This window comes from Myotis lucifugus, unplaced genomic scaffold (assembly GCF_000147115.1).
Source record: "Myotis lucifugus unplaced genomic scaffold, Myoluc2.0 scaffold_4, whole genome shotgun sequence".
NCBI lineage: Eukaryota > Metazoa > Chordata > Mammalia > Chiroptera > Vespertilionidae > Myotis > Myotis lucifugus.
Window position 1 is genome coordinate 21,831,747 of NW_005871052.1, and position 21,965 is coordinate 21,853,711.

Below are 21,965 nucleotides of genomic sequence, written 5' to 3' on the forward strand. Positions count from 1 at the left end.
TTAGTAAAAAAATTAATTCACTGTGTAAAATACATCCCATGAAATACACTGTTATTTGTCTCTCAGTTGTAGAAATTAGTTTCATTCATATCCCACTAGGTTTAGTTGCGATTGGATCATTATAGATCCTATTTCTGTAGTTTTTTGTGGTTTAAAGAGTTAATTTTTTTATGAAAATAAGTTTTTCAGTTGACCAATGATTAGCTAATTTCTGATTGTAAAAAAGGAAATAGGTTGCTCCAAGGCGCTATTTTCATTTCCTCTTGGGAGTAAGAGCATAGCAGAGAAGAAAGGCTAGACACAAGCACTGAACCTCTGCCACTATGGGGAACTGGGCTGTGAATGAGGGTCTCTCCATCTTTGTCATTGTAAGTAGATGCATTATGAATTTTCTGACTTGTCTGGGTTCTCTTGGGAACTAAAATAGAGAAAATCTTTTTTGTTTGTTCATTTTATTTCTTTGATAAATTGTATTGAAACTGATTTACTGTGTGAACATGCATCCATTTGTGAGCCAACTGAGTTCATTCTCCCAAACTTACTTTTGGAAAGAATGTAACTATGGGCTCCCTTCACCTAGTTTATTTCTTGAGTTTTTTGGAGTACTAAATTATCCAACATTTCACATAGGGAGCAGAAGACATTTTATGTTAATGATCACTGAGTCTGAGTTGTTTATTAATGTTTACTCCAAAGGCAAATTTCTACTTTTTATGTGTTTATTCCAACTCAAAAATGAGCAATTGAAATTTTATATCACTTTCCAAATAACAACTACAAGACTGGCTCATCTGTGGGAAATTGGCCTTTATTTCAGGAATTACAGCAAAAGTGATTGACATTCTCATATTTATTTTTTTAAAGTGCCTTCTTATCTCTGAGGTAAATGAAGTTATTTATAAGGTTTATAAAAATTTAAGGAAAGAGAATTGAAATTATATATCTAGACTCATATATACATTGTATATATATATATATACTATATATGATATATGTAAATCATTTTAATCTATCTTGAGAAATGATTTTTGTAAGTAAAGATATGGCTAATCTGCAAATAGAAATGTAAATTTCTTTGATTTTTAACATAGCAAAGGTCAACTATTATTTTATGATGGTGGTCTCAGCAAAGCAATCATGGACAACTGGGAAGATAGAAATGTGATTTATAGCTATAGCTTTCCCAAATATCCAATGAAAGCATTATATATATGTTAAAAAGAACTCATAAATTGAACTTTTGAAAGAATTTATCATGAAGTAAATATTGAGTCTTTGAGTTTTCTAGGTAGAGAGAAATTAGTGGCACAAGTATAATTGAAACAACAAATATTTTGTCATTTAAAAATATGCCAAACCAACATTCTAATGCATGTAGAATTCTTCTAAGGATTCAGAGCCATTAACTTGAGTTATCACCATTTTATGAAAAGGTTACTCCTACAAAAAACAAGTTCAAATTATACTTTTAGATCCTACCACACCTTCTAAATTTCACAAACTTGAAAGTGAAGGCACAGCTTGAAAAGCAAGAGTAAGAATGACAAGGTTAGGAAATGGAGAAGTTGTTTTTAAAGAAATTGTTCTCAAGTGTCTATGACAGCGGTTCTCAACCTGTGGGTCACGGCCCCTGAAAATATATCCTGCATATCAGTTATTTACATTACGATTCATAACAGTAGCAAAATTACAGTTATGAAGTAGCAACAAAAATAATTTTATGGTTGGGGGTCACCACAACATGAGGAACTGTATTAAAGGGTCGCTGCATTAGGAAGGTTGAGAACCACTGGTCTATGAGCATTTAACAGCTTCAAAGCACAGTTAAGAAAAGATCACTATGGAGCTGAAGGTAGAGACTAGATAGTGTCACCACTTGTTGCAGTCAGTGCTTCAGATGAAATAAGCATCAGCATCTAGAAGGTTCTTTAAAAAAAAATCCCAACGCCCTTCACCTCCTCATTCATGCTCAATAACGCTCCTTCAAAATTTAAGCAAAACTTAGCAAAGTAGAACTAAAGCAGTGATGTTCAACCTTTTTAAAAATTGAATGTCACACATAAATTAATTACTAAAATTCTGCAGTACACCAAAAAATATATTTTTTGCCAATCTGACAAAAAATATGGGTATAATTTTAATTCATTCACACTGGACAGCTATTATTGTGTTAGCTATTGTGATTTTTTTATTTGGCAATCTAAGGGAAAAGAAGTCAGTGCCCCTTACCAAATAGTCACCTATTTCATGTTTTAAAAATTCTTACAGCACACCAGTGTGTCTCTTGACCCCAATGTGCTGCGGCACACCGTTGAAAATCGCTGAATTAAAGACTTGACATTTTAGCTGATGAGACTCCCACTAGCTGGGGTGGGATGCTGTGTGGTGGAGGGAGGTGATCGGCACCTGTGAGAGAATAACACAGAGTCCTACTGGTGTTGGGGACAACATAGCAATATATTTTTTTTCCTTCTCTTTTTAAGAAAAGTCATGTGCTATCATCTATCTATCTAAGGCTAAGCAGAAAAGAGGAGTTATTATCAGTCTTGGCATACTAGCCAAGTAGTAAAGCAATCATGTGAAACAACACGGGGTGCAAGGGTTAATTATAGGGAAGTATAGTGTCACTGCCCTAGGAAAGAGCTGGTTCTAAAATGGTTACATCCAGCTTTGTAACCATCTGTGTCAAAGGCTGGACTTGGGGAAGTCCTAACCTTGGTCTGTCACCAATATTGTGTGAAATCCACCGGTTGAGATGTGAAAACCTCATGTAACTGTTTCTGTTTGTGCAGCTGGTATGGCTGGGCATGAACGTCTTCCTCTTTGTCTGGTATTACCGGGTTTATGATATTCCACTTAAGTTCTTTTACACTCGAAAACTTCTTGGGGTAAGTATAAATTCCATCTCATGCAATATTGAGTGGCTCACATTTTAATCAAATATTCTTGTTCACATTCCTTTGAAATTTTTCAGTAAATATTCTGACCAACCCAAATAGCACTATCAGCCTCACTTCCTCCATTGCAACCCCCTGGACAAGAGTTTTTAGGTCTTCTAGTGTAAGACAAAAAAGTGTGGCAGGGGTCCCAGCAGCATCCCTCCTCTCCCCAAAACCTCTGGACAAGTGTTTAGCTTAAAAGAGAAATCTAATACTGGCTCTGGAATGGAAGGGCAGGTTGGAGAGATGTATCCAGGCATGACACAGTTGGGACAAGTGGAACTTTTCATATGATTCTTACCACTTTTGTACATAGAAAGCCCTAATCCTAGTGCAGTGATGGCGAACCTATGACACACGTGTCAGAGGTGACACGTGAACTCATTTTTTTGGTTGATTTTTCTTTGTTAAATGGCATTTAAATATATAAAATAAATATCAAAAATATAAGTCTTTGTTTTACTATGGTTGCAAATACCAAAAAATTTCTATATGTGACACGGCGCCAGAGTTAAGTTAGGGTTTTTCAAAATGCTGACATGCCGAGCTCAAAAGGTTCGCCATCACTGTCCTAGTGGAATGTTATGAAATGATCTGAAGGAAATATGAATTTCCCTATATATGGAGTCTTTGAGGGATGTGCCCAAGAATCACATTCATTGATTAGGCCAGCAGAATAAAGGCTCCCAACATTCCTTGGGTCTGTTAGCATTCCCAGTTTTGTTGAACTGCCTGGTCTCTTCTTCATCACAGATGAAAATAATTACAACTATAGCTGCCCCCAGAGGATATTATTTGCTACATCATGCTGAAGCCATGAATTTATTACTTAATAATAATGCTAATTGTAATATATATTATAAATCATACATATTAATAATTATATCATTATACTATATTATTATGGTTGTTGGTACCTTATTCAAGTTGATGCTGAGAAGGATGATTTCTCTTCACTTTCCCCCTCCAAAATATGCAACTTCTTTAGGTATTTCAAAGAACAATTATAATGGCAAAGCATTATACAATACCAACTTAAGTTAGTGTTGAGGTTAGTCTAAGTCAGGGGTCCTCAAACTACGGCCCGCGGGCCACATGCAAATACAAATATTGTATTTGTTCCCGTTTTGTTTTTTTACTTCAAAATAAGATATGTGCAGTGTGCATAGGAATTTGTTCATAGTTTTTTTTAAACTATAGTCCGGCCCTCCAACAGTCTGAGGGACAGTGAACTGGCCCCCTGTTTAAAAAGTTTGAGGACCCCTGGTCTAAGTGCTTAGAAAAGACTCTTTAACAACCCCAGTTTCTATACTGAACTCTAGTTAATGATATGCATTTTAAGTATTTAGGGGAAGTGAACTAATGTCTGCAATTTACTTTGAAATGCACCAAAAGTAAGATATGTTGATGGATGGGTAGAGGGATGGGTAGATAGAGGAATAGATGGATAGATATGTGATAAAGCAAGCAGAGTAAAATGTAAAAGATGTAATCTTGGAGATAGGTAAACAGTATTCAATATGAAATGATTTAAAATTCTCTTTATGTTTGAAATTTTTCATTTAAAAATGGGTGAGGGGTAAGGGCCAAATTAAAACAAAGGGTCCCAGCAGGCCCTAAAGGTAAACCTTCCTTTCTAAGTAACTAGATCTCTCAGGTGTGTGGGGCTCATGCTGGGAACCTTGGGGAACTGGGGAGGTGTTATGTGCTCACAGGTACCACCTTACTCCCTCTTCTGCCTCTTTTAGTCAGCACTGGCCTTGGCCAGGGCCCCTGCGGCCTGCCTGAATTTCAACTGCATGCTGATCTTGTTACCAGTCTGTCGAAATCTGCTCTCCTTCCTCAGGGGTTCCAGTAAGGTAAGAACAAACGTTTACAAAGTTTGAGTTCCTCAAAATCTCAAAGACCATCAAGCTAAGTGTCCTATCTTAAGAAGAGCAAATCAATGGTTTATTAGGATTTCAATCTCTGTAGAATATTCATGAGCCATGCCATTCTTGATTCTGTAGTTTATTTCTATATTAACTGTTGGTGGAGCTCCCTAGGACATCCATTTAACCTGAAATGGACATTAAAAAAACCAAAAAGAACCAATCAACCTATACCTCAGTAATAGCAATAAAATCCATGTGCATGCACACACAGAGACATACATAATATAATATGTATGTATATGTATATGTATGTGTATATGTATATGTATATAAACACAGCTTTATGAGGCTGATGTGAAATGTGGGAATTAATCTTACAGTGCCACACTTTTCAAAGTCAGAGAAAATCTCTTTTGTGGATAACATCCCAAGCAAATGGAATCAATGGGCAATGAGTCATACTATAATGAATGTGATGAAGAGGTGTTGGGTCTGAGGAACTGAGGAGTTCAGAGTTTTCCAATTGCCCAGGGCTCCTTTCACTTTCAATTCAACAATTTCATGAGCCCCTGAATGTACTATGCTTGAAGAAAAAAAGAGGTTATGTAGAAAGAACTTTTGTAACCTCTAAAATGGTATATGAATTTCTTATTGATATCATTATACAAAGATGCGAAGCACGGAACTTAGAACCTACAAATAGTACTCAAATAAATGGGTCCCACAAAATGTAACAAATAAGGAACTACAGAGAATCAAAGGAGGGGGAAATTATATCAAATTGGCAGAGGATGAAGAAAGGCTTTCTGGAGAAGGTGGCATTAGATATGGGCATATAAAGATAAAATGAGCCTCTAGGAGATGTAAATGAGAGAAAAAAAACTTTCTACCTGGAGAACATGGCAAGAGCAAAAGCACAGGAAATGATGAGGAAATTGTATTCTTGAAAGCCATGAGTAAGCATGACCTCTGGCTTCCCTTTGGACATTTTTGCCATTCCTGATCACAACTGAATAGCTCTTCCAAAGCTGGGATTGATATGCTGGTGGGACCCATTCTACTAGCTCAGCCTCTGATTTTTCTCTTAATAAAACATATGTTTTTAATATTAACTACTTTAAAAAAAAGATGACTTATTAAATGCAGATAATTTCTAGAGGGGAGCAGCAAAAATCTCCTTTAGGGGAATGTATGTATTGTAAAGGGCAGATACATGAGATAAGGCTGATGCGGAAGCTGGAGCTTTTTTAAAAATATATTTTATTGATTTTTTACAGAGAAGAAGGGAGAGGGATAGAGAGTCAGAAACATCGATGAGAGAGAAGCATCGATCAGCTGCCTCCCGCACACCCCCCACCGGGGATGTGCCTGCAACTAAGGTACATGCCCTTGACCGGAATCAAACCTGGGACCCTTCAGTCCCCACGCCGACGCTCTATCCAGTGAGCCAAACCGGTCAGGGCGGAAGCTGGAGCTTTGCTGGTAAACTAGAACCTTGAATGTACAGCTGAGGAGTTTAATACCTAATTTGGCAATCACAGAATATTTTGGGGAAGGAAAGTGGTCTAAACTGTCAATAACAAGGAGAACTTGCCTTGAACTCTGCCTCATTTTTCCTAGTCATACTAAATTCACATTTATCCTAAGGGGAATTTTTTAAGAACAATACAAAACTTGATTTACTAATATAGGATTAGAAGACTACAACTAAAGTAGACATTGATTACAAAGATTTCCAAATAATCTCTTCAACGGAAGAAACCACAGAGGTAAAACCACATTTGCTTGAAAGTTTTATTGATGAGCCACCTGTAAAGTACAATGTCTGATATACCATAGGTATCCAGTGAACATTTGCTAAATGAAGCTCATGCACTGTAGTTTTTTTATTTTTAAGGAGACACAATTTTTATTCTTCCCCCTGCCTCCTGTTTGAATGCTTAGAGGAAGTAAGCCCTGAGAGTGAGCAGTATTTTCACCAGGATGGCCTATTAGGAAATCCTTGTTACCCCACAGGCCCAAATTGCACTGCCTTTCAACTGCCATGCCCCATGAGCAATGTCTGTTGTAATGGCCGATTTTAGGCTTCCTGTGGCCCAGGAAGAAATATCCTCATGAGGGTCTCTTAAGACAGGGATGAAATAAGGCTGCTCTTCAAATTACAGAGAAGCTCAGCTCTGTAACCAGAAAGACCTGTATGTCAAATAATATATGTTGTTTAAATTATCAGCAAGCAACATTCTTTTATAGATGGGATGTGTCCCTCCTTCTAGGTCTCACAGCTTAAAACATGAACTTTGTAAAAGAAACTTATTTTTCTGATTGAGATTAAAGTGAGTGAGCATGTTGTGACTAATGTTGGAAATCATATTAGCTGCCACTTATTGAGTCTTCATAGACCTCACCTAATGAAATATGTATGTTAAGTCAGTGAGGTGAGGAAACAATTAACGGAAGTGTTGGAATTCAAACCACAGTCATTGTGCCCCCAGAGCCCATTCACTTTCCTACAAGCCACTTAAACTCAAAACTGTCCTATTTTGATATTATGGTCTTAGATAGTTATTCATATATATGAATGATTGGAGCATGCTGAATAACTTAGGCTAGAAATGGCAAAGATGTAACTTTAAAGATTTGTTAGTAGAACACTGTAATTTGTTAACAGTCGCAGAACTTCTGTTCAGTTTCTAGTGGTTTTAATCATTTAGACTTTGCATTATAATCCTTCTGGTTACCTGGAGAAAGAAATGTGTATGGTTGGTCCACCCCAGGAAAGATAGGGGTAAAGAATCATCCTGCTTTATTGAGGAAAATGGGGAAGAATAGGCCTTAGCATATAGAAATCCCCAAAATTTTTCAAAATGATGTCAGAAAGTAAAAACGAAAACAGTGTGACAAGTGTGCATATGTGGGTAAATACATCTGTGTAGGTTTAGAACAATCATCATAGATTCTAGTACAGTGAAAATGTAATTCATTTAAACAAATAATAATTAAAGGATTTTAAAAAATACATGACCTACTGCTCTATATACAGGAAACTTACATTCTAGCTGGGGAGCCAAGCCATAGTAAAGGAAAAGTTAAATAATGATACAAAAAAGCAAATATTTACTAAACACCACTCAATGAATCTATGAAAAGACTTAAGAGGAAAGAACTATGATAAATATATAGGTAAGGACACTGGTAACAGAGTAAATTGTTCAATGTCTCACAGCTAGGTGGTAGGACTGGGATACAACACAGGTATATCTCATGGCAAAAGTTGCTCTCTGAAATGTAATTCAGTACTGCTTTCTGACCCTACTAATTTTCATTCTCTCATTCATAGAAGTCCAATTATGTATCAGGATACCAATAAGGACTGTATTAATTATCTATTACTGTGCAACAACTTTCCATAAACTCAGTGGCTTAAAACAACCCCAATATTTTAGCTCATTGCCCTGCAGGTCAGAATTTCATCTGTGGTTGGGTTCTCTGCTCAAGGCTGAAACCAAGGTGCCAACTGGGCTGAATTCCCATATGGAAACTCTGGGTAATAATCTTCCTCCAAGCTCATTCTTGTTAGCAAAATTCAATTCCTTGCAGTTGCAGGACTGAGGTCCCTATCTCCTTGCTGATGGTCATCCAGGGGCTGCTTTCAGATCCTAGATGTCCCTGTTTTCCTTGTCATGTGGCTCTGTAACTACAGATCCAGCTCAAACTGTTTGTAACAAGACCCAGAACAAAAGTTTACACCAAGTTTACACTTGGGAATCCTTAACTGCTTCCTCCCCATAATCCTTCCGGTTACCTGGAGAAAAAAATATTCAATATTGGCCCACCCAGGAAAAACAAAGGACCAGGACAGGACAGCAACCTGAGCACAGAAGTGAAGGGTCCATTGTCCAGGAAGATACGGCACTGAAACCCCTTAAAATCCTACCCTGAACCCTGGATCAGGGAGCAGAATTGAGCATTGCCTCCTGTCTCAATGACAGTTGACTCAAAGATAAAAGCCTTTTCTTTTCTCAAAAGCCAGTGCCATGACTTCTAAGCACATTGGGCAGCGAGCCCTTGCCTGGTAACGGTCCCCTCCATCTTCAAGTCAGCAACAGTGCATCAAACACTTCTCATGCCTCTAATCTCTGACTTCTTCCAACTCTGACTTATAGACCGAGATTTAAAGGGCTTTGGTGATTGGGTCAGACTCACACAAATAATCTCTCTCATAAGGTCAATTTGGAACTTTACCTCTGCAAAGTCCCTTTTGCTATATAATGTAACAAAGTCACCGGAATGGCATCGATCATATTCATAGGTCAGGTTCTACCCACATTCAAAGGGAGAAAATTATATAAGGTCATTGGGAATCATCTTAGACTTCTGCTTACCACAGGGACTCTAAGAACAATTGGGAAATATGAAAAGATAATTCCTTAAAATTATAAAGAATACAATGTAGTAAAACTAAGCACAGAACTTGAAATAAACACAAAAGACAATGAGGTTATATAAGAAATAAAGGACAGTCAGGTTTTCACCAACAAAATAAGTTATTTCAAATAAGAAACCCTTGTTTTGAGAGCCTGAATCACTGCTGAACTTCACCCATTTTCCCTCCACACTGATAATTCCAGTACATGGGCAACTGCCTTCTGGAAGCCCCAGTCATTCTCTGCCTGAGGATTTTTTTTCAGCCATTTCCTGGGTGAAATAGCAGGGTGCTGATGCTCTGGGTACAGCCTTCAGCCAGTGATAGATGGAAATTGGTGGATGAGTTTCAAGTGTCCTAACCCTTCAGGAAAAAATAAATAGAACAGAAAACAAAACTCTGTGGCATGTTCTATAGTCTCCTAGAGTTCACTGATATATGATATGATAGTGGTAGTTGATATGACACACCCTTTATAGGTTTTCTTCCTTTGCAAGTCTTACTTCCCCTAACCTTGTTTTCTGTGATCATCTTCCAGAATTTACACTTAAATTCTTGTCTCTCTCTCTCTCTCTCTCTCTCTCTCTCTCTCTCTCTCTCTCTCTGTGTGTGTGTGTGTGTGTGTGTGTGTGTTTGACAGGTAGAATAATAGTGAGTATATCTTTACCTTTGGTTTGGTGGAAAAGGACATGAACTTTCAAGACAATTAGATGTAGATCCAAGGAACATGAGAGTTAGTATTATTATCTGTAAAATGAGGACAGTAATAGTTATCTCATTGTATTAAATGATGTAATGAGTATTGGTAACCTTCCTGGCTCACAGAAGCCCAATTATTTGTTCCTTTTTCTGGAATCCTCAATGTCTTACTAGTATTTCTACAGTTCTAGGAATCTGCTGTCCTAGTGAAAGTAGCCTGTCCTCCTTATATGTAGCTAACTGAGAGATAGTGGAGTAAGCACAGTTTTTCATACAATTATATTTTCCTATAAAACCAGGACATTTTATTTAAAATTAGTAAGCCTAATATTAAACACCCCTATATTAACACTTGGAGTGGGGGAAACGAGTTAAGTCGGCTCGCGTGAATTGCGCGTACTCCGCGGGAGCCGTCTTTAACTCGGTTCATATAGATTTGCGGTGGAGTGCGGGAAACGTGTAAACTCGGGCCGATTGTAACTGCGTATTACCAAATATTTGTTTGTAATCCACCCTTTTGGTGGATGGAACAAAACCAAAAGACAGAGCCATCTTATATTTTGGCGGGAAATTCACCCCACACCGGAGTGTTAAAATTGAATAATATGTTTAAAACCATATATTTATAATACCCAAGTTTTTTTTGTTTTCTTGGTTTTGTTTGTTTGTTTGTTTGGTGTGTTTTTTGTTTTGTTTTGTTTTTTTGGCACTTCATTCTGCTCTCCTTAAAAGTTCTCTGAATCTCTATGGCAGTACATCTAACCTTGGGAACAAAACAGCCATAGTGTGCATTTGAACAGTTTTCAGAAGAGCAAATCTCTGATTCAAACATAAACCAGGTTTTGTTTGGGGTGGGTTTTTTTTCTACTTTGGGTAGTGATCTGAATCCAGATTCAAATCCACATCTTCTTACATATACTGGGAGAACAGTTACACCAATGTATTGAAGAAAATACTATTTATTTTTAATGTCCAGGTAATCATATAAGGTATTGGATATCAGAATATTTATATCTTTGGCATCAGACATTATGAGTTTAAATCCCAGCTCTGCCACTTTAATTAAACTGTGTGACCTAAGGCAAGGTAACCTCTCCATGCCTTTTTTTTTCTCATCTCTTATATAGGCATAATAATGGTACCTCCCTGATAGGATTGATGTAAGAATGAAATGACTCAATGCATATAAAACAATTAAGCAACTTCTTGCATAAGCTCTTTGTAAATATTAGCTATTGTTATTTGTGCTATTATTATTTGGTTAATGAACTCCCCTTGTGATGTTGTCAACATAGGCAGGTGGACTACTTTTTCTCCTTTAGTGTATAACCTAGAAGGGTGTTGTTCTAAAGCTATTCACTTGTTCTAGAACTGTTCACTTGTCTGTGTCCCCATTAGACTGTCAGGTCTTTAAGGGAAGGCTTGTCCTTTGCTAATTTTTATATCCTCTGTTTATTTAATAAATTAATCTGAACTATCTACACTAATAAAAGAGAAAAATGGTAATTGGCGTACGACCGCTACCCTTCCCATTGGCTAATCAGCGTATCCTTATGCAAATTAACTGTCAGCCAAGATGGCGGCTGGCAGCCAGGCAGCTGGAAGTGAACATGAGGCTTGCTTGCTCCAGTGACTGCAGACTCCAACGTTCCCCGCCTGACTTGCCGGCCTCTGAGCTGGCAGTTTGAAACATTCTAACAAATATAGCCGGCTGGGATCTCAGAGCTGAAGTTATACATTGTTTCGATTATAGAACGGCAAACAAACCAGCAGTGGAAGCCTCAGAGCTAGAGCCAGAGCTAAAGCTGGCCCAGAAGAAAAAAAGAAAAGAAAAAAAGGAGTGGTTGGGAGCTTCCCGCCAGCCTGAAAGCAGTCAAAACCGCCAGCCTGAAAGCAGCCCTCAGCCCCTCACCCAGACTGGCCAGGCACCCCAGTGGGGACCCCCACCCTGATCCAGGACACCCTTCAGGGCAAACCAGCCGGCCCCCAGGCCTCTATCCTATATAGTAAAAGGGTAATATGCCTCCCAGCACCGGGATCAGCGGAGCCGCAAGGCCTCCTGGCACCAGATCAGCATGACAGGGTGCAGCGCCCAAACCCCCTGATCGCTCTGCGGCTCTGTGTATGACAGGGTGTGGCGTCCCAACCCCCTGATCAGCCCTGCTCTGTGTGTGACGGGGTAGAGCCATAACCTCCCCATCGGCCCTGCCCTGAGTGTGACAGTGGCATCGCCCCAACCCCTTGATCGGCCCTGCTCTGTGGGTGATAGAGGGCGGCGCCCCAACCCCCTGATCCGCCCTGCTGTGTGTGTGACAGGGGGCAGTGCCCTAACTCCCCTATCGGCCCTACTCTGTGAGTGACAGGGGGGAGCTCCCCAACCACCTGATTGGCCCTGCTCTGTCCATCACAGGGGGTGGCGCCGCAACCTCCCCATTGACCCTGCCTTGAGTGTGATAGGGGGTGGTGCCCCAACCCCCCAATCAGCCCTATCCTGAGCGTGACTGAGGGTGGCATCGCAACCTCCCAATCCGCCCTGCTCTGTGCATGACAGGGGGCGGCGCCCCAACTCCCCAATCAGCCCTGCTCTGAGCCCCACCAGGGGCTGCACCTAGGGATTGGGCCTGCCCTCTGCCACCCAGGAGCAGGCCTAAGCCAGCAGGTCATTATCTCCTGAGGGGTCCCAGACTGCGAGAGGGCACAGGCTGGGCTGAGGGACCCCCCTTCCCCCCTGAGTGCACAAAGTTTTGTGCACCGGGCCTCTAGTAAACTATATAGTTAGATATGTTTTCTGTCCAAATTCATATTTTATATAATTAAGCAATGGATTCCAGGAGAAACTTTTTAGGCCACTAGTAAGGGAACATAAAACATATTGGTTAAGCCAGTTATGCCACTTACTGGCCCTTTGACGTTGGAGCGATGACTACATCAATCTGAGCTTCAGTGTTTTCACCTACCAAATGGGTATAATGACAGTTTTTATGGTGGTTGTGAGAATTAAATGAGATGATATGTCTCTAATGTCTGGCACAGAGAAAACCTTCTTATTAACAATTACTATTTCATTATTTTCCCCTTAATCCAAAGTTTTGCTCAACAAGAATTCGAAGACAACTGGACAGGAACCTCACCTTCCATAAAATGGTGGCATGGATGATTGCACTTCACACTGGTAAGTTTATTACGATATTTGGGCTTTCAAAGAAAACTTGGAACCAGAGATTTCTCTCTATTCTTACTTTTAAAAAATAGGTCAGCTTTTGTAGGCACATTAGGTGGTGATTAGATATATTGTATTTTTTATGAGTTCTGTTAAAAAATATTCACCCCTCTTTCCACCATCCCAACATTAGGATTTATTCCTTCGGGTCTTAACACTTTCTAATCTTGGGCTCCTCTGATAAAATCCTAGCATCGTCAACTTTTTTTCCCACCCTTTTTATATAAAAAATATTGGTTAGTCCACATATGAGGGCTTTTATTCATTCATTTTAAAAAATTATTGTTTGAACATGTAGATTCATGGATTTCTTGCAATAACTTTAGAGAAGCCACAGCCTATAAGTTGAGAATCCCTTATAATAGAGTTTATCAGCTAAACACTTTATTTATCATTATTTATATATACATGTATATGCATGTATACATACATATATAATAGGTATACAAGTGTTTATATGTGTTATGTACAATGTATTATTAGAATTATTAAGGTGGTGGTATTGGCACAAGAAGGGTTGTATCTGGCATGGCAACTATCATTAATAATACTGTATTTGAAAGTTGCTAAGAGAGTAGATCTTAAAAGTTCCCATAACAAGAAAATAATTCTGTAACTATGTGTAGTGATGGATGTTTTTGCAATATATACAACTATTGAATCATTATGCTATACACCTGAAACTTATATAATGTAAGTAAATTATACCCCCATTTTTTTAAAAAAAAAAAGTGCAAAAAAAGAAGGGATGGATCTGAGACCCTTATCAAATCTCTATTAGGTCACTTAATAAATAATTGATGTGCCAGACTATAGGCATGCACACATACACAGTGATGAACAAAACAGACTTTTACTCTATCCTTAAGGAGTTTGTCCCTGAGTAAAATAGGCTTAGTTCACAGACATTCAGCTGGATTTCTCATTTCCTACTAGTAGATCATGCAGATTTTCTGAGCTGTGGCAAATGAAATATTTTAAAAGTGAAATGTATAAAAAAGTGAAATATATGATAAAATCTTGTTAGAAAGCAACATAGTATAATGGTTAAGAGCACAGATTTGTGGGCCAAACTGCTTGGATTTGATTTTTTTAAATTCTTTATTGTTTAAAGAATTACATGAATCTCCTTTTTTCCCCTCATTGACCTCCTCCCTGCCACCCCCTCCCCCAAGCACAAGCATTTGGAATTGGATTTGATTCTTAAACCTGTTAGTTATTAGCTTGGTGACCTTGGGCAAGATTTTAAAGCAATCTATGCCTCAGCTTTCTCATTGTAAGATGAGATGATAATAAACATATCTAAATCATTGATTCATATGCAATAAGTATTTATAAAGCACAGCAGTGCTTGGCACCTAGTAAGTCCTATGACAGTGCTTGTTAATCAAAGAGTGAAATAAAAAAAAAGAGATTCATTCTTATGCCTATTGGTTCATATCAGTTTCATATAATTTTGTCATCTCTTTCTGGACTAATGTCAGAGTCCAGTGAATAGAACAGCTAAAGGTATATGTTACATGAGAGTCTTACTGTTTGAGCATAAATATATCTGGGGAAGAGAGACAACGACAGGACATCTAAATATCCTCAGAGACCAAGGTTATTTTGTAGAATCTTAGAAATTAGTTGAGTCTTTAGGATCATATAGTTCAACACCTTCATTTTGCAAATTAGGAAACCCAGACCAGAGAGGTTAAGTGATTTTCCTACATTCACACAACCAGAAAATAGCTTACCCACTAGAATTCCCTTGTCTCTCTGGTCCTGGAGACCCAGTTTTTATTTATAAGTGTATTGGACCATACTTGTGTTTCCCTGTAACTTATCATAGAGTCAGAGGCTATAGGAAAACCCAGCTTACAATAAAATTGCCCACATTCTTTACCTCCTTTGTTTCTCTTTTCTGCCCTTTTTAGCGATTCACACCATTGCACATCTGTTTAATGTGGAGTGGTGTGTGAATGCCCGAGTCAACAATTCTGATCCTTACTCAATAGCACTGTCTGACATTGGAGATAAGCCTGGTGAAACTTACCTCAATTTTGCTCGAGAGAGAATCAAGGTAAGCCTCTTATTTCCTGATTCTGATGTTCCCTAGACCCGTGGTCGGCAAACTGCGGCTCGCGAGCCACATGCGGCTCTTTGGCCCCTTGAGTGTGGCTCTTCCTAAGCCTTAGGAGTACCCTAATTAAGTTAATAACAATGTACCTACCTATATAGTTTAAGTTTAAAAAATTTGGCTCTCAAAAGAAATTTCAGTTGTTGTACTGTTGATATTTGGCTCTGTTGACTAATGAGTTTGCTGACCACTGCAGCCTAGACTATTAAAACTGAGGACTAGATTTCAATGAGAGAAGAACTTTGCTTGGCCAGAACAACAAAAGTTGACTATCAGATTAACAAGTCTGAAGGTTCTAAGAAGGTGGGAAGGTCTCCCACAGAGAAAAGGTCTCCCACACTCCTGATCCCATGTGTGGAGGGTCACTAGATGTTTATCAGTTCCTTAAGCTAACCTGTGAGACTCTGTGTGGGTGGAGCCTGGAGTAACTAAGGCTCACCCATGACAAGGCCCAACAGAAAGCCAGGAATACACATCTAGACAAATAAAATTGGATTTATTACTTTATTACTTGCTGCAGCAAAAGAGACCTTAGACCACGAGGAAGTCTGAGGCATCTCAGAAGGATCTTAAGAGGGGATTGTTATAGAACCTGGGCTTGTGTTAGATAATCTGGGAAAGGTTTAAGCAAGCTAGGACTTGCTCTAGATCAGGTATGGTCAGGAATTGGGGGTAGTTCTAGGATTGGGTATTTTCATTTCTTTCTAGGGGGCATAAGGGAACAAAAAGGGGCTAAATATTTAATAGGTAGAGAAGCAGCAGTCACCCGTGTTTCTTATACTGGTTCAGACATGATTTTGGAGTGGTTTTGTTTTTGCCTCACTCTGTAATAGTCACAGAATGATGCTGGCATTCTATGAAATTGTTTATGTGATATAGGAAACACTCTGGTCTAGGTATCAGTACCAGGTCAGTAGCCAGTTGACAACTGTCAGTTATACTTTTGTTCTTTTTTACCTACAGCATCTAAGGTGTGGCCTCCTATGTCTGCTAATTGTCATTCCTTGATATGCACAGTGCACTGAGAGTAACTCAGCAGTTCTCCAGGGGGATCCACTTGTGGTATCCACAGGCAAGGTCTTCTCCGCTTCCAGCAGTTTTTGAAGCTTCCTACACTCAGAGGGAGAAGCTCCAAGTGATCTTCATGTGCCCAGTGGCTTGGGCGAATGGCCAAATCACATCTCTGTGCACAAAATTTCAAACATGTTTCCTTCTGTTTAGAAAAGATTATAATAAAAGTCCCTTAATTCTGAAGAAATAATTATCCTTGGACTTGACATGCAAAAATTTGGCTCATCTACTTAGGAACAGAATGAAATAGCATCAAACAAAACAGAAAGTCTTTTTCTGTAATGTATTGGATATTTTTATTTTATATTGTTCATTGTTTTGCACAATCATATATAAGGGTGGCATTATTAACATACAAGATAAGCAAGCCAACCCTGCCTTGTTGTGCCTAGATCCCTTTGGATCACTTTTATTGTGTCTGTGTTGCCCCACCATTCTGTGTGCTTTCACTTCCAATTTCCTGTATAAGTGTGTCTTCCTCATAGGACCACCCTGGGGTTATTGGAGTCCCTTTGCCCACAAGCTCAGAGATCTAGAAAGGCCTGGATAGCTACCTCTCCCTGTGCAGTCATTACCCAATAACTGATGGATGCAGGCCATGAAAGCCCAGCTTCCTTGCCTTGAGTCAGGATAAACTCTGAGTTGTAACTTACCATTTAGTTTCCCTGCAACATCAGAATGAAGCTACCCTCTATAAGACTTGGCCTGATTTCACCTTCTTACTTGACTTATTCATCTTTCCTGTCCTTTTAGCCATTCCCTTACCAGTTTCTTCTGAAGCACAACCTTTCTAAATCACTTGCCTATGAATCCTCATCTCAGGGTCTACTTTGGGGAAATGCAACCTAATATGTTAGATATACCCAGAATTTGCCAACAAAGCACTGTGGCCTTTTCCAAATCAAAGGGAAAAAGACCTTTAGGCCAGTAGACTGATTTGCTTTATGTGATACTCCCTTAGAACTATTTCAGTGTATCAATTCATATTTCCTATGACACCTCAACCACATAAGACTTTTTGAAACTGAGAAATATCTATTCCAAGTCTATATCCCTCTGTGAGAGATGATTAGGATTATGTAAAGGGGGAATGAAAATACCTATTGCCTTATACACTGGACACTTTATATATAGGTAGTCCTGGATTTGAGAGCCTACAAATAATGTGTGTATGTATTTGCATTTTATAGAATCCTGAAGGAGGCCTGTATGTGGCTGTGACTCGGTTGGCAGGCATCACTGGAATTGTCATCACACTGTGCCTCATATTAATTATCACCTCTTCCACCAAAACCATCCGGAGGTCTTACTTTGAAGTGTTTTGGTACACACACCATCTATTTGTGATCTTCTTCATTGGCCTCGCCATCCATGGAGCTGAGTGAGTGTTTAAACTCCAAGTCTTTTATGTCACACCTCCAGTTTTCAGGTGTGATACTGTTAGAGGCACAGTGACCTCCTTGTCTCTGTGTGGTCAACTGTCTTCTGAGAGAATATGAGGGGACAACAGAGGTCAGTGTGATAGAAACCACTCAGCAGCACTTTAGTTTCTTGTATTCAATTTATAGCTATTCACAGTGCTGTTATTTATAGCAAACTTAAAAATAATTAACAATTTGAGTATATTTGCAAGCATATAAAACATGTTGAGAGTGCTCATACAGTCTTGGATGTCTGCTATAATGTTTCCTGTGGCTTAATTACTAATATATTAGACAAATCCCCAAACTAAAAGAGTTAATGATTAATCAGTTGAAAAGATTTGCTATAGTTGAAAGTTTTTATTCAAGCCTATCATTAATTGATTGCCTACCATGTATGAGAACTGATCCAGGCATTATGAAGAATTATAGAAGGAAAATACATGGTATTGCCTTCAAACATCCTATATAATAAAGAGGTAATATGCAAATTGACCATCACACCTTGCACAAGATGGCCGCCCCCATGTGGTCACAAGATGGCCGCCACAAGATGGCCGGCAGGGGATGGCAGTTGTGGGCAACCAGGCCTATAGGGGAGGGCAGTTGGGGGGACCAAGCCTATAGGGGAGGGCAGTTGGGGGCAACCGGGCCTGCAGAGGAGGGCAGTTGGGTGCAACTGGGCCAGCAGGGGAGGGCAGTTAGGGGTGACCGGGCCAGCAGGGGAGGGAAGTTGGGGGCAATCAGACTGGCAGGAGAATGGTTAGGGGGTGATCATGCTGGCAGGCAGAAGCGGTTAGGGGCAATCAGGCAGGCAGGCAGGCGAGCAGTTGGGAGCCAGTAGTCCTGGATTATGAGTTGGATGTCTGACTGCTGGTTTAGGCCCGGCAGTCAGACATCCCCCAAGGGGTCCCAGATAGGAGAGGGTGCAGGCTGGGCTGAGGGACACCTGCCCCCAGTGCACGAATTTCGTGCACCAGGCCTCTAGTTCTGATATAATAAAGTCAAGAGTTAACTTCTAGTGAGTACTTGTTATAGACATGAAATGTTTCTTTTAACCCCCAAGAGGTAGGGATGCTCTTACTATACCCATTTCCTGGGAAAATTGTAGACAGGGGACAAGACTAAAAAAGGTATAATATGTAGCCCAAGCCACCCAGTTTTTAAGTGACATAGCTGGGATTGGAGCCTAGGTGGTCTAAGGCACCTGAGAAACACAGTGCCAGAACATGTGGTTGGAAGAGTTTGCCTTATTGGTCATCTTAAATGAACATTTTCTCTTATTCTTTTGTAATTTCAACCCTCATTTTGTAACGTGTTACCCATATTGCCAGAAGCTCTTTGGGAGGATATTTTCTATTTTTGTAATGAATTGCATTGATTTTTTTTATTATGCAAAGGGAATAGCTACTTTAAATTTCAGTTCTTCAAAGTGCAATTGAGAATCTTTAAGTGAGACTTGATCATAACCCAGCTATTTCAGAGAACCCTAGAGAGAGAGAAAAAAGAATGTCCCCCCTCTCTTATTTAATAATTCCACAATTGTACATTCCTGTAGTTTCATAGATAAGCACATTTCTTGGAGCAGGCAGAGGAGTTATATTTACCCATTTTTTATCTACTACTTATACTGGTGGACTGATTGCTCACAGTCTTATGGCTAGGTAATAGCTGAACTGGGATTAAAATCCAGGCTTTCTAATTTCTGATCTTGGCATCAGGAAGAGAAGGAGAAAATAAAATTATTTTTCTATTTCTTCCTCTCCAAATAAACGTGGGCATTAAGAACTTAAATAGTTATCATTTGTTGGATGCTTACTTTGTATCTGGAATTTGTTATGTGTCATGCCAATTGATTGTTAAAATAAATATTTGATGAGGTCCTGGTGTACATATTTTATAGCTGAAGAAGCTGAGGCTCAAAAGAAGTTCAATACCTTGTCCAAGTTCACCAAACCAGTAAGGGGTGAATCTGGAATTTGAAACCAAGGCTGCTTGGCTTGGATCCAGAACTATTTTCACCAGATCATTCTGCTTCTAGTTACCTAGTCTCTCTAAGCCTCATTGTCCTCATATGTGAAATGGGAGTACTAATACTTAACTTTCAGGCTTGTTATGAGGATTAAACCAGGTAATTTGATACAGTGCCTTTTTCTAGGCCAGATATATAATAGATGCTCAATACATGGTAATTTCTTCCCCAAGATCTGGGGGTAGAAAAGGATGGTTAATGACCTTGAATTAAAACATTATCAGAATATAACAAATGGCATAATAAAATTTAGGTCCCTAAACAAACTTCTACAAAGGACCTTCTATTTCTCTTCTTATTACATGTTCTGAAGATCCTGCTATCTATGTTTCTCGAGGTCAGGGACATGACTTCCTCAACCTTGTGCCTCCCTTGCTATATCCCACTAAGCCTATATTGTCTTAAGTTTTAGTAGTTGCTCAATTAGCAATTATTGAAGTGAATGGGCTCTGAGCACTTCAAGGGAGAAACCATTAGTGTTCATGTCTGTGAGAATGTCTTAATCTCCACAAAGTTAAGTCATCTTAAATTGAACTCAAACTTTTCGTTTAATTTAGACAATTTTGAAACAAATAAAACACTTGTACCAAGCCTCATGGCTATTGTTTATGACTGCAGGGGTTGTCAACTACACAAAGGTGCCTGCTCTAGAGGAATAAAAGTAGCCCATGTTCTGCTGGTCAAGGTCTTTGCCTGTAGGACTGTCCTCACAGAGGGAGCATCTTGTTCTAAACTGCACAAAGGCACTGTATGGGTTAGCAGTTTCTTTGTTAGATTTGTAGTTTTCTGTTTGTTTGTTTGTTTATAAATGAAAATAATTCTAGAAAGACAAGCACAAATGCTCCCTTTAAGAAAACATATATTTATCTAAAACTTCTCATTTATAAGGTTACATATAAATATTCTTTGTGCCATTGTACATGATTTTTTCTACTGCTAAAGATCATATATTTTCTTCCTTTTCTTTAATCTATTTGGAAGGAGCAATAAGATATAACATTTTAGTGAAAAGTACAAGACCCATATTAGAATACTTAAAATATGCCCAGCCCTGGCTGGGTGGTTCAGTTGGTTGGAGCTTTGTCCCATACACCAAAAGGTTGCGGGTTCATTTCCCGGTCAGGGCACATACCTAATTTACAGGCTTGATCCCTGGTCAGGGCGAGTACAGGAGGCAACAGATGCAATAGATAGATGTTTCTCTCTCACATTGATGTTTCTCTCGTTCTTCTTTTTCTCCTTCTCCTTCTCCTTCTCCTTCTCCTTCTCCTTCTCCTTCTCCTTCTCCTTCTCCTTCTCCTTCTCCTTCTCCTCCTCCTCCTCCTCCTCCTCCTCCTCCTCCTCCTCCTCCTCCTACTCCTCCTCCTCCTCCTTTTCTTTTTTCTTTTCTTTTTTTCTTTTCTTTTCTTTTCTTTTCTTTTCTTTTCTTTTCCTTCTTCTTCTTCTTCTTCTTCTTCTTCTTCTTCTTCTTCTTCTTCTTCTTCTTCTTCTTCTTCTTCTTCTTCTTCTTCTTCTTCTTCTTCTTTCTTCTTCCTCAAAATTCAATAAAAGCATATCCTCAGGTGAGGATTAAATAAAATATGCTCAGACTGTCAAGAAATTTGCTTAATTTCCTGCTACTAAATGATCTGTACTTACATTTCCTCTCCAGGCGAATTGTACGTGGGCAGACCCCAGAGAGTTTGCAGAAGCACGATATAAAAAAATGTTATCAAAACATCTCAGATTGGGGAAAATCAGAGGACTGCCCAGTCCCTCAGTTCTATGGCAACCCTCCTATGGTATGTACAATTCATTGTTGCTATTACAGTTTCATTAGCAAAATCTTCAAACTGTGTCTAAGAAATACATACAAATGTCATGGAGTTGTCCATTATAAATGTCATGGAACTGTTAGAATGTTATAAGTATCTACTTTTTTTTCTACTGAAGTTAATATAGAATTATTTCTTTAAAAGTAAACTTTGCATTGGTCTTTTATGAACATCCTGATACAAAAAATCGGAAAAGCATTGTTTTTAAAAGTGCTCTTTGGGGTTCAAGAAGTTCTATCTTTTCTCTTATGGATGTGCAGATCACAATAATACCAGTTAATGATTTTTCAGAGGGATTCCATCATGGACTTAGTCGGGTAGCTTAGATAATCACCTATAAGGAGCTAAAA

At 39.0% G+C, this 21,965-nt stretch overlaps 1 protein-coding gene across 1 annotated transcript in view; it reads left to right on the forward strand.

Moving 5' to 3' along the window:
- Positions 1 to 262: 262 nt before the first annotated feature.
- Positions 263 to 21,965, forward strand: part of LOC102435577 (cytochrome b-245 heavy chain) — a 36,337-nt gene continuing 14,634 nt past the window's right edge. The window contains exons 1-7 of the mRNA XM_006082953.3: positions 263 to 368; positions 2,793 to 2,888; positions 4,688 to 4,798; positions 13,023 to 13,107; positions 15,075 to 15,220; positions 17,539 to 17,729; positions 21,453 to 21,582. Of these exons, the coding sequence (XP_006083015.1) occupies positions 324 to 368; positions 2,793 to 2,888; positions 4,688 to 4,798; positions 13,023 to 13,107; positions 15,075 to 15,220; positions 17,539 to 17,729; positions 21,453 to 21,582 (804 nt within the window). The 5' untranslated portion in view covers positions 263 to 323. The remainder of the gene's footprint in view (positions 369 to 2,792; positions 2,889 to 4,687; positions 4,799 to 13,022; positions 13,108 to 15,074; positions 15,221 to 17,538; positions 17,730 to 21,452; positions 21,583 to 21,965) is intronic.